We start from the raw sequence: 12177 nt of genomic DNA on the forward strand, positions 1-12177 counted from the left end.
ACTGGATGCCGTGTATGTAGCAGCTGTGCATGGGTAACTGAGTGATTTAGATGTTCTGCACAGAAATGGCTGCTCTCTGGTGCATTTTTTACAGATGAAAACATTTGTTTTTGTCAGAAATTGAGGCGCAGTGACAGAAAACAGTAACGTCCATTCACTCAGGAGACCTGTACTGTTGGGAGTAATGAATTCCTTTTAAAACTGCACGCAAAGTACCGTAGTCCCAATAATGTGCTACATTTTCAGTTCTGGGAAATGTCATTGTGCAGCATGTCGATTTTTATAAAAGCAGGCATGCCACAGTTCATGGTAATACTTTGATGTTTTCTCATAGCTTAAACACACCGCTGTCGCAGAATATTTTCTCAGGTTGATCCGTGATAGTGTGTGAGTTTACACAATGTGCATGGGAATTTGAGGTTTGCTATTAAAACAAAAAGCTTGGCCTGCAAAATTTGGGACAATACTTTATTTTATAACCTCATGAACACCTCAACATTCATTCCCCGCGCTGCAAACCAAGGCAAATTTTCTTTATTGAAATAGGCTGGGGGCAGTTATTTAAGTCAATTGCGAGCCATCAAACTTCTGAAAGAGGAATGGCAATCAATCAAAATCTGTAGAAGATTGACCTTGATATCAGTGAAATGGCATGTAATTCATTGTGCAAGTAAAATGGTGTGGTGTATACCTGTCCTGAATGCCGAGTGTGTATGCTGGGTTTTGTTCCAACCAATCCAATTGGTAATTGGTATAAACTAATGCTGGTTTTCTCTTCAGACCAGAGTAGGCTGACATATTACATTGGCTATGATTGGGCTAATTAAGTCATTATGAACCGAGGTTGCTCTGAAATGTAGAAACAGATAAGCCCCTGTTGTGTACCTTGCTTACATCAATATGCCTGAGTAAGGATTTTGAGACTAAGCAGAAAAACATTCATCAAAACATTGATATCATCACTTGAAATCACCCTGTATTGGTACTTTCACAGTGCCATATGTGCAGCAAAACATTATAAAATACATTAAATGTATGTAGTAACATTACACATACAGTATGACTATGATACTGTACATGGTTGATTGGGTGTCAACTTGATAAGTCATGGTTGATTAGTGAGAGGATCATGTTCTCACTAATCACATGATCACAGGACAGATTTTAAGGGGTGTCTCATTTGTAAACACCTCCCAGATGGCTGCCTTGATATTTTGAGTCATCTGCAATATGATGTTATTGGAAGAAAGCCCTTTTTGGAAAGCTTGTCGTTTGAATGAAGGCTACAGCTGCAATCTGCTGTCCGTATAAATAAGATTCTTTCCTCTTCCTGTATTTGCTGAAATTGTAGAACTAAAGAACTAAAGCTAATAACTGAACTAAGCACTCAATCCCCGCTCCCTCTGTCGACCAAATTCCCCAGCTTGTTTTTTCCTACATCACAGAAAAGCAGATTATTTTATGAATAATTGTTAAATATGTATAGTTTTCATAATATGGTAATATGTTTTTTTTTGCCATTTTGCATAATTGTGTTTGTATCATTGCTCGCAATTATATTATGTTATTATGAACACATTTTACTCTGTTGTAAATATTTATTAGCTGTCATCATCTGTGGATTCTTTCCAGAAGCTTAAAAGCCATAATTATTATTGCTGTTTATTTATTTCCATTCATTTTGATGAAAGTATGCATTTGTAAACAGTGCATTTATAATGGCGGACATTATGCAGATGGACTGAAAGAGATGAGCTGAAACGGTTTACGTGTCGTGCGTACCGTGGGCCATTTTGTACAGCTGGGTTTCCACTAAGTGGAGTACCTCTCCGAAGGAAAGCAGCAACACTCAGCGTAGAGTGGAGCTCTCCACCCGCACGCTAACCCGCTACGCTCACGCCCTTTAGCGTGCGTGATGCCAAATCGCCACTGCCACAGGACGTTAATGCTAATACGGAAACGGGGAGGGAAGTCTTTCTACAACAGCAGGCAGCCCGGCGCTAAAGCGAACCAGATGGCCTGTGTTTGCCTCTCGGGGTCGGACCTGTCTGCGAACCGGAAGTAGCGTAAGTTGAGACGGCTCTGCGACTTTGTCGAGAACGCACGTAGCGTTAAAGTGTAACACGCCGTTATTCCTGGGGCCCAGAGTAGCACGTTCACAACCGCACCTTCCCCCCCATGTTCTTACTGCTTTCATTCGCTAGCTTCAACACACTTTTCAGGACTCATTACCTTTGACGTCCCTGGGTAATGGGGCCTTTGAATAATTAATCATTCCAGTCGCGAGGAGGTGTTTTTGTAGTGTTCTTGACCACCGTACGCAGGTTGCCTGATGTGCACTTGATGCTATGGTGCGTTCGGTGTGGTGCAGAGTACCAGACTCTGCATTGAACTGGCCTGGTTTTCCCAGTCCGGATGCTGGACGGAGAGGGGAGACTGGAGCGGAGCTGTAATGGGATACTGGGCACGTTGAGTTGATTTTGAGGTATGCCCTTGGAGTACGAGCCCTTTTAAATTCCTAGTGAAAGGGACTTATTAGTATACCAGGTGTACCTTCCAAAGTCAACAGGGCACAGTGGGACCTTGAGCACTCTGGAAGGTGCATGTGAGCTGAAGGGCTGGAACTTTGTTAAATGCTGAGAAAAACTTAGAGGGCAGCTGCTGCAATCAAGTTTAAACGGAGTATGCTTTCATTTTTGCCTTGATTATGGCCAAATAAATGCCTGTTGCAGTTTGGGTCCACTGATTTTCTTTGCCTAGTTTTAAGGCATCATATTTTAGCAAATTAAATGACTTTAATACTGTACCGTGTCCTGATTCAGATCTTAATTCTGGCTTCAGATTTTGGCTTTGTGCATGCATGTCTACGTGTGTGTGCGCGATTTATCTGCATTTGCATCTAACTGGATGAAGTCACTTGTATCTCTGCCTGCAAATGCATTTGTACAAATGATCCACACATGACCTGTTCCTTGCATTTTGTTTGGCTTCCCTTTTTTCATCTTTTTCTTACAGCAATACAAGTAGTGTATGAAGTATTCCTGATTCACTTCCATGTGTATATTAAGTATTAAGCCTAAGCAGTTTGTGGATTGTAGTTCATTAACTGCACTTCAATAACAAATTAAGCAATTTGGGTATTTTTTTTTTTTTTTTTTCATTACTTGCAGAATGTCATGATTGTGATAGACATAGAAAGTACACTGTGCTGCATATTTTATTTTCCATAAAAAATGCAACTATCTTGACATTGTGTCTGAACTGCTGCACAGTTTTTCCATTAAATGACTCGATCATTTGCATTTCTGGATGTAGTACGCTTCCGGCTATGCAACTGGTAAAACAATGGTAAAAAAAAAAAAAAAATCATTTTTGTTTCTGACAGTGTAATTATTTTCTCTGTGTGAATCTGCTACGCAAAACAGCAGATTGATTAATTATTTGGGCTGCTTTAATTATAGCTTCAATATTTAGATTTCTATGTGTGACTGAAGCCTACAGCAAAGGCAGCTTTGAGCATTAACTGAATTGCACACATGTCCCCAAATTGTCAATCCAGACATGCCTTTTAGTTTTTAGCCTTTTAGTCCTGCATCCAAAAACAATGGCTGTTTTTTGTCTTTCTTTCAGGTCATGGATGAAACCAAAACACAGATCGCATGGCCTTCCAAACTGAAGATAGGTGCCAAGTCTAAAAAAGGTAGGCCTGGGTCTGTTTCTCTCATCTGGGTTTGAGTTGTGTGTGTGTGTGTGCGTGCATGTGTGGGAGCACATGCTTGTGTCTGTGTGTCTCCATCACGCTCCTTCTGTCTCAGTGTCTGTGTGTGTGTGTGTGTGTGTGTGTCTGTGTATGTGTATGTGTATGTGTGAGAGCACGTGTGTCTGTCTCAGTGTGTGTGTGTGTACACAGTATAGTGTGCGAGTGCTCATTCCACTGGAGTCCCCCCCCCCCCCCTCCTGCCTGTAGAGCTGTGCTGGAGCTAACCTCTGTGTAATGTAAGTGCAGGATATTTAGTGTGATTTATCATGCTTTACTGTGTTTGAGATCTTAAAGAACACTTGATCCTTCTCTGAGGGATAGATATGAGCAGTACATCACTGGGAAGTAAGTGTCCATTTTGAAAATGGCCTTTGGGGATCAGTTAAGCCAATTGTAGCAAGCATGCTGATTTATTGATCATGTCCAACCAAACACTTTCAGTGTGTTTTTTTTTTGTGTGTCCTAGTGCTGTTAAAGGTGCCCTTTCATGTTCAGAAAAGCTGATCAGACACACCTGTTGGGCCTACATGTTTGTGGGTGGAGTTGCATAGTTCTGTTAACCTAAAACACCTGATTAATGTGTACTGTGTTGTGTAAATCCAGAATATTGTCTCAAAGAGGTTTAAAATTGTTGAAATATATTGGTAAGAGTTCAGCAGGAAGCAATCAACAATTGTACCAGTGTTTGGATGTGGATTCCTGGTTTGGCTTCAAGTGTGGCCATCGTACTAATAATCAAAACATTGTATTTTCATTACTGAGGGAAACTCTGGAGTAAAACTCTGTTTTAAATAAATGTTTGGGGCTCCAGGGATGGGCTTTCATGGTTGCTACAGAGCAGCCCAGACTGACAGCAGCAACCTGACAGGTGGGTGTCCTGCACCTTTCAAATGTTACACAAGTTCACGATCACCACTAATACTATGTGCATCGGGTTGCCATTGGTGGGCTCAAAGGTTATTTAAATTCCGACACACTGTTGTGTGCATTGGCAGGAACCCCTCCGCATTACTTAAACAGAGAAAAATGTTACATAATGAGTCACAGTTATCCTGTGACGGCATTCGCCAAACATCCCCACAAATTAAAGATGGAAAACACATGCATTGCTCAGTGGAGTGTGGACTCCACTACATACTGTATATCAGTTGTAAACCATGGGGATTTCTATCTCTTGGCTGGCTGGCTGGCTGGCTGGCTGGCTTCACTGTTACTGGATGCCTTTGTCAGCTTGACTCCAGGACTCTTACTAGTTTTAAAGGTACAATACTTAAGATTTTTGTGTTAAAACATTGTTAGAAGACCATTGTAAATCCCTTCCTATCATTGAAAAGGGCTCACTGATATGTTGACTCACCCTCTGCCTGTGTTTATAGTCTTTAAATTCTGGTTTCAAAATATACAGTTGATGCACCAACACTCTGTACCAAAACATTGTACAGCTGTACAATAATTCAAGCTCATTGGTTGAAAATTGGTTCTAATTGCCACAGCCAATGGCATTTCAACGTCAGCGCGTTCACAGAGAAGGGGGGAGGGCTAAACAGTTTTGTGGTTTGAGGGTGTTTATTGCTGCAATTCCTCTCTTGACTGTCAGGAGTCCAAAATTACCTCTTGTACCTTTAAATTAACCTTCAACTACAGTTGAATCTCTTTACATACCTGCTTGATTACTTCAGGCAGATACCGTGTATTACTGAGGAATTGGCACAGTTGAATGGCTGTGCCACTGAAAAGCCATAGGCCTGGATTTAATCAGCCTTTCTCCTTAGCTTTGACTGTCAATGAAACACATTTGTTTTCTTAACTTGTCAAACCATGAATAAAATACATGGCACTTGATTTTACTTGTAAATTACATTAACCAATGTTGATAGAATCCAGACCATAATCTCAAATGCTTGGCCTTATATGTTATATAGTGTGCTTTTTAAAATATCTGTATGTAAGGAAATTTGCATTTAAATGAGAACTTTATATTATTTGTATTTGATTGTTTGGAGGGTTAACAACCCTGGATTTTCCCATTGCATTCGTAATATGCATTATACAAGATATGTGTGGTGTGGTGTGGTGTATGCACTTTAGTTTTGTTTTTGTCTTTTTTATTTCTTTTTTAAACCATATTATTTGTTTTTACTATATTATCAATGGCAACCACAGTAAAATGGCGTCGTTAGTCTTCTTTATATTAATGAGCAGCTAATTCCAAATATAGCAATTCAAATGGCATGCACCCATGGCTGGTTGTTTGAGATTTCTCTTTCGTTATTTGCCCTGAACTGCATCAGAAATCCTTTGCTCTGCCCTCTCAGTAGTGCAGAGTGAATCATTTTTATTCCTGTCTGAGCGACCCGAGAGAATTTAAAGTTTTTCCATTAGTAGCTCTGTCAAAGGAGCCTTCTAAGACGCTTGCCATTAACTGATAGCTGCGCGGGTCTGATAAGACTCGCTCCTTGTCTTTGATTGGGGGAGCATTAATGCAGTGCACCCAGGGATGCAGGCTGAGCTGTCTGCGAGTTCCAGCCAGCCGGAATACATCCCGTCACCTACAGCTTTTTTATGTCTTCCCAGACAGATTAGCGTGGGATCTCAGGTGGCATCATCTGCCTCAGCAGAGGCCTTCTTGTCAAAACGTTAGAAAAGGCTAAACTGGAATTTCCCATTTAGCACAGCGCGGTACAGCTATGCACCTTGGTGCAGTGATGAACACTGCTATCAAAATGTTGTTGGGAGTTCCTCGGTACAGTGCCTTATGGCCCATGGTGTCACCTCGGGAGGCTTACCTGCTATGGCTGACCATTGGCTGAAAGGTGGTGGAGTGTTTTCCTTTTTTGTGTGTGAAATTTTTTTCTTGGGTTTTGATGTACCAAACAGAACAAACGCACAAACAAAGGCGGCGATAAAATTCATGTGCTTTCATGAATTAAGAGACAGCAGTGCTGTGTTGGAATGCTCTCGCAGAGATAATTACACATTCCAAATTGACAGATAAGCACAGAAAGGGATGAAAAGTTCTTTTGAGAAATGGAAAAGGGTAAACATTGACATTGCCCTGTATTTAATGCATTTGCTCATTGTGAACCCAGCGAATTTATCTGCTCTCATCTGGAGCTGTGAATCTCCCAGAATGCATTCCGTTCTCTCTAGCGCTATCCAAGGTGTTGCAGCATAGCCGTGGGAGACGTGGTCTTCCCCGCTGTCTGATCTGCGTGTCTGTTTAATTCATTTGACTTTGAGCCCAATCTCATTGGATTTGTGCAGGTCTCCAGCTGTCCTGGCGAGCAATAACAAACCTTCCCAAGGCCTCCCTCCAGCGAGAGCATCGATTTACCGGCTCTCGGATGAATAGGTGCAAAATGGCCCCAGACAGCCTTAAAGAGGAGCTATTGTGCTCTGTGGACTCGCTGTCAATACTGTCATCTTTGACAATGAAGAGATTGATTGAACCTCTTATTTTATTCTGATTATGTTATTTATGTAGACTCTCCGCTCACACTATTTGGGATGAAACTTTTTATTTTGTTAATTGATGAGGGAGTCAAGCTACTGTGTACTATCCCTTAAGTTGTACTTAAGTTGTGTACTTCTTTGTTGTTTTAAATGAGGTTACCATGCACAGTATTGTATTTGTATCTTTTAATTCACTATATGACAGTGTTACAATGCTAGGCTTATGAAACATAATTTAAACATGGCCCTATGTTCTCTATGACGCAGACTAGAGTGATAGAACCCATTTCCATGCAATATCGAACTTTTTTTTTTCCCCCAATCGTTTAACATTAAGAGATTAAACCATTTCATTTTGCATGGATGATGTCAATAAATAGGCCTATTTCATGTCCAATACTGCTCCTGTAATGTTCAAAATTAGCATTGGTTTTAGCTTTAGGATTCGTACATATTGGCGTTTGGTGTACATCTGATGATATTTGTTAAAGGTACTCAATGACCCTTTTACCATTTCTATTGCCACACGGGCATTGGTGGCTTGACAAATGTCCAGATGTCCTGTTTAGCAGTACAGTAAGTGCAGTGCAGTATATGTGGCTTTACTTGCAGCAGCAGACATACTTTGTAATTGGCATGATTTGAGAACCACTCGACAATGCTTGCTTTTCAGGACTGGTACAGTAGACTTGCAATTCTTTATACTTCAACCCAACAGTTATTTGAAGATATCCTTGGCTGTGAGATAATTTAACGAATTACCCAGGATGAAATGATGAAAAGTATTTTGGCAGCAGTGAATTTTTAAATGCTTGTTTTTTTTTTCTTCTTCTTCTTAATTAGCATTGACTGCATAGTCTCGAGAAAAGAAGATAGTTCTACCTGCAGAAAAAAGTGATACTGGCACACTAGCATCATAATCAACACAGTTGCCTACTGCAAGTATGTGGCTTTTTCATCGTGTCTTTGAACTGTCCAAAGCTCATCCTGAAGTTGCACTCACTTTGACCACAGTGGGCCGATCACACTTCATTGGCTTCAGTTTGGTTTTGTTTTGGAAAAAATGTTGCCCATACTGTGCTCTGACTGTGATGTTCAAATGGGGAATTAGGAAGAAGATGAAAGACAGTGTGATATTTGGTAAAATGAAGTTATCAAGTATTTTACTATAAACTGCATAAGCACAAGCTTAAAATAGACCCTGAAAACAGGGAACAGATTAAAAATGGAAAAAATAGCTGTTTCATAGCAAGAGATAAATTTTTCTATTGCTGTTATGACGCAAAGGTCACATAAGAATCACAAAGAGGTCACAAAAAGAGTCTGTCTCAATTCTGCTAATTTCTCTAAGATGAAAATGGAGAGGTTGTGTGCTCCTGGTGTTATTTTGTTTTAGTCTGAAATACAGATAATGGTGTGAATCAGGAGATGCGATGGTTATAATTGAAAGCAGCTAGTGTCCTAAGAAAATGCATAGCCAGGCTATATGCAGCTTTATAGCGAATAACTCAAAGGTTATGGGATCGGTCCCCAGCTGGGCAGCTGCTGTTGTGCCCTTGGGGGAGGTACTTCATCTGAATTGCTTAAATAAAATTTGAGCTGTAAAAAGTGATAGAATTTTGCAAAAGAAAGCGAATTGGCATCGCTCTGGATAAACATGTCTGCTAAATGCACGTCGTTCTTGTGTATTCTCAGTGATCAGCACCAGTACGGTACTTCGTGTTTACTGACGTGCAGTTTCCATTTCATCCGCACAAAAAAAGGCAATACATTTGACTTTTACCCCCAGTACCGGCCTTGGTCAGTATAAACCGGCTGACATTTAGTCCCCATTAATTCCCCGGCACTCCTCGCCTGCCCAATTTGGGGCTGTCGATAAATCTCTCTCCTGGCGGCGGTGTGATTTAAGGCTCTCGCCGGTGTCTCTGCTCCCGGGGAACCCAGCGCCCCGAGACGGCAGCTGTGGAAACACCGGCCGGACCGCACCGCCGCGACCACTCTCCCCGCTCGCTCTCCGACGCGGCAGCTGTGTGTGCCCGCGTCACCATGGAGACCTGCTAGGCAGCGGAGCTGCTCTGGCCGGTATGCTCCCGACTCGGACCCACCCCCCCACGAAGGGGGATTTCAGGTCCCTTTCCTTTGTTGAGCCTATTGCGTTTTGTCAGCACGCAAATATATATTTTATTTTTCCCGGTCGGTGGCCTCGGGTTCCCAAGGGCATAAATCGCCGGCTCTGCGTCGCCGCGCGTACGGCGGGAAAATGAGCCCGTCTCCATGGCAACAGACGTGCCGCTATGCGCGTTTTTCGGCGAGCCGCGCAGCTGCGAAGGCTGCTGGAGACCCTCGGGGTGAAGAGACGGAAGAGTGTTTCAGTATCCGCGCGAGCACCCATTAACACCCCCTCCAGAAACTCAACAGCCCTCTAATGATCGTCTGAATAATTTACTCTTATATCCATTTGTTCCCTTTGAAGCGCGATCAGAGTGCGTCCCTGGTGCTGACCGAAACGGCAGTAGCGGGAGTCTTGTTATGCAAATGCGACGTGGGCTTTAGTGAGATTAAAATTAAATGAATGCACGCGATTGCTTATTGAGACAGATTGGGGAAAACTCTTCGGGTCTTCTAGAAGCCTCTTGATTTGGAGATCGGCCTTGGCACATCTTATCGCCTACGTGATGGGCTGCTCTTGACCGGAACCATTAAGAAACCCTCAACCCCTCAGCCATGTGAAAAAGCCATGATGCAGGAATCCCAACATGCAATGCTGGCCATGGATGACAGTGGTTCAGTACTGGTCTTGAGAAGGTGATTTGGTGAGCTGAATGGATGAGTGAGCATTTTCACTCATGGCTTCACAGGCAGGGACAGTTCCGTATACAAATCCTAACACCCCCTTAGCCAGCAATGCGTGAATAACAGCACAACAAATCTTAGTTTTTTTCCAAGGCCAATTACCTTTCTTTCAGTTTCCAAACATTCTTCGCATATGCGTTTCTTTTAACCATGCCGAAATCTTGAATCTGTAGGATATCTTGCTCTGTTATTGTACTGGGGAATTTGAATACTCTACAACTCAATGAAAACCGAATTCTATGTAATGCACATAATGTCATGGAAGAACAATAAAATTAAAGAGATCATTTGGTTTCATGTTTCATTAATGGCTTGGACTTGTAAAAAAAATGTAGTAAGCCCGGCCTCAACTTTATTTGTGTGGTTCAGGCTGCGGCATTTACGGGAACACAACTGCTATAAACATCACGGGGCTCCCCAGAGGAATGCTGTTTATATAGACAGCCGCAGGAAGCCTGGCTGTTCTCTTTTAGAGATACATACGGCATGTTAATCAATCTCACTTCAATGCCCGCCATGTTCCCGTCGCAAGAAAAGACGGTACGAGGCTGAACATCGTGGTTTCCGCAGCACCCCCAAGGAGCCGTGCGCGTCCCCAAACTTTATGGAGAACATCTGCACTGCATGTCTCTTCATGACTGCGCAACAATTCAAAGTATGTCGTAGGAAAACAGATTAGTTTCCTGCCTTGCGCAGGACGCGGCCAGAACGCGGCCCGAAGTTCCGAAGCTGCGGAATTGATTGGGGGTGAAATGAATCGTCGTTTCGCCCAATAGCCACGTTTCGTTTCTGTTTTTTTCCTTTTTTTTTTTTGAAGTGCGGTGTTTGCCCAAGCAGTGCTGCACGGTGCGTGCAGAGAAATGTTTCCAGCGTTCGTGACACCACGGTGTTTTTGAAAGCTGTTGTACATCTGCAGGATTGGGAGCAGCAGCCAAAGCTGAGTTGTGGGTCTTTGGGCCTCTGTTGGACTCACGGTCCAAGCACATTGATCATTCTGGAATAATGATTCAAATCACGTCTTGGATTTGGATTGGAGTTGCCAGCTTTCTGACAAGTTTCAAATGGTGCATTTAATGCATTTTTTTCCCCATTTCAAATACTGTAAAAAAAAAAAGAAAGAAAATGTAGGTCGAAATGAAAAATGTAGGTTGCCATACTTTATTGATTGTGTAGTGGAACTTGATATGTGAAAGTATGCAGACTCATAGAAAGCTGTGGGAACGTTTGAAATCACGCTTTGGTTTTAGACCCTTCTAATATAATTTAGTTGTGTTTTTAAATGTGTTATGTTTCTGAGGCATAGTTTTGGTAGGTAAATTTTGCCATACTCAGACTGGGGGGAAAAAAGTGAGGCACAGCGCCCTCTAATGGCAGTGCTTCAGCACAAGAAGTGAGTGCCCCCCCTCCCGACAGCTGTGCTTGGAAACGTTCCTGAAACTCTGCAGCCGTGGTCTCCCGATGCTGCAGCACTTCTTTGTTTCCTGAAAAAGGGCCCAGGTCCCACTGCACTGTGATGCAATTCAGTGTGGATGTGTGTGTTTACGTTTGTTTTCCACAGTCGGGGACAGAGGGCCGTGGTGTGGCTGGGCCGGGCCGCGTCACATGACATAATCCACAGTGGGCCCCTCCATAAAACACACGGCCATTAGCGGCGCTGAAGCTGAAAAACACTTCCAGGCGACCGCATTCCATTCCGTACAGAGCGCCCTCTGTAGAAACGGCTAATGCTCCTTCGCTTCACTAAACCTCTGTCTCACAACTGCCAGTGAATCTCTGTCACGCAAATCTCACTGAACCTCTGTCTCACAACTGCCAATGAATCGCTGTCACACAAATCTCACTGAACCTCTGTCTCACAACTGCCAATGAATCTCTGTCACACAAATCTCACTGAATCTCTGTCACACAACTGTCATTAAATCTCTGTCTCACAACTCACTGAATTTGGCTCATAACTGCCAATGAATCTCTGTCACACAACTCTCACTGAATCTCTGTCTCACAACTATCTCTGTATCTCTGTCTCACAACTCACTGTACCTCTGTCTCACAACTATCTCTGTATCTCTGTCTCACAACTCACTGAACCTCTGTCTCACAACTGCCAATGA

The 12177-nt window shown here is 42.7% G+C and overlaps 1 protein-coding gene across 1 annotated transcript in view; it reads left to right on the plus strand.

Annotated features, from left to right (window-relative positions):
* bicc1b (BicC family RNA binding protein 1b) overlaps positions 1 to 12177 on the plus strand; it is a 72573-nt gene that overhangs the window by 30172 nt on the left and 30224 nt on the right. Inside the window, exon 4 of the mRNA XM_061232745.1 lies at positions 3631 to 3700. Within this exon, the coding sequence (XP_061088729.1) occupies positions 3631 to 3700 (70 nt within the window). The remainder of the gene's footprint in view (positions 1 to 3630; positions 3701 to 12177) is intronic.

This window comes from Conger conger, chromosome 2 (genome assembly GCF_963514075.1).
Source record: "Conger conger chromosome 2, fConCon1.1, whole genome shotgun sequence".
Taxonomy (NCBI): Eukaryota; Metazoa; Chordata; class Actinopteri; order Anguilliformes; family Congridae; genus Conger; species Conger conger.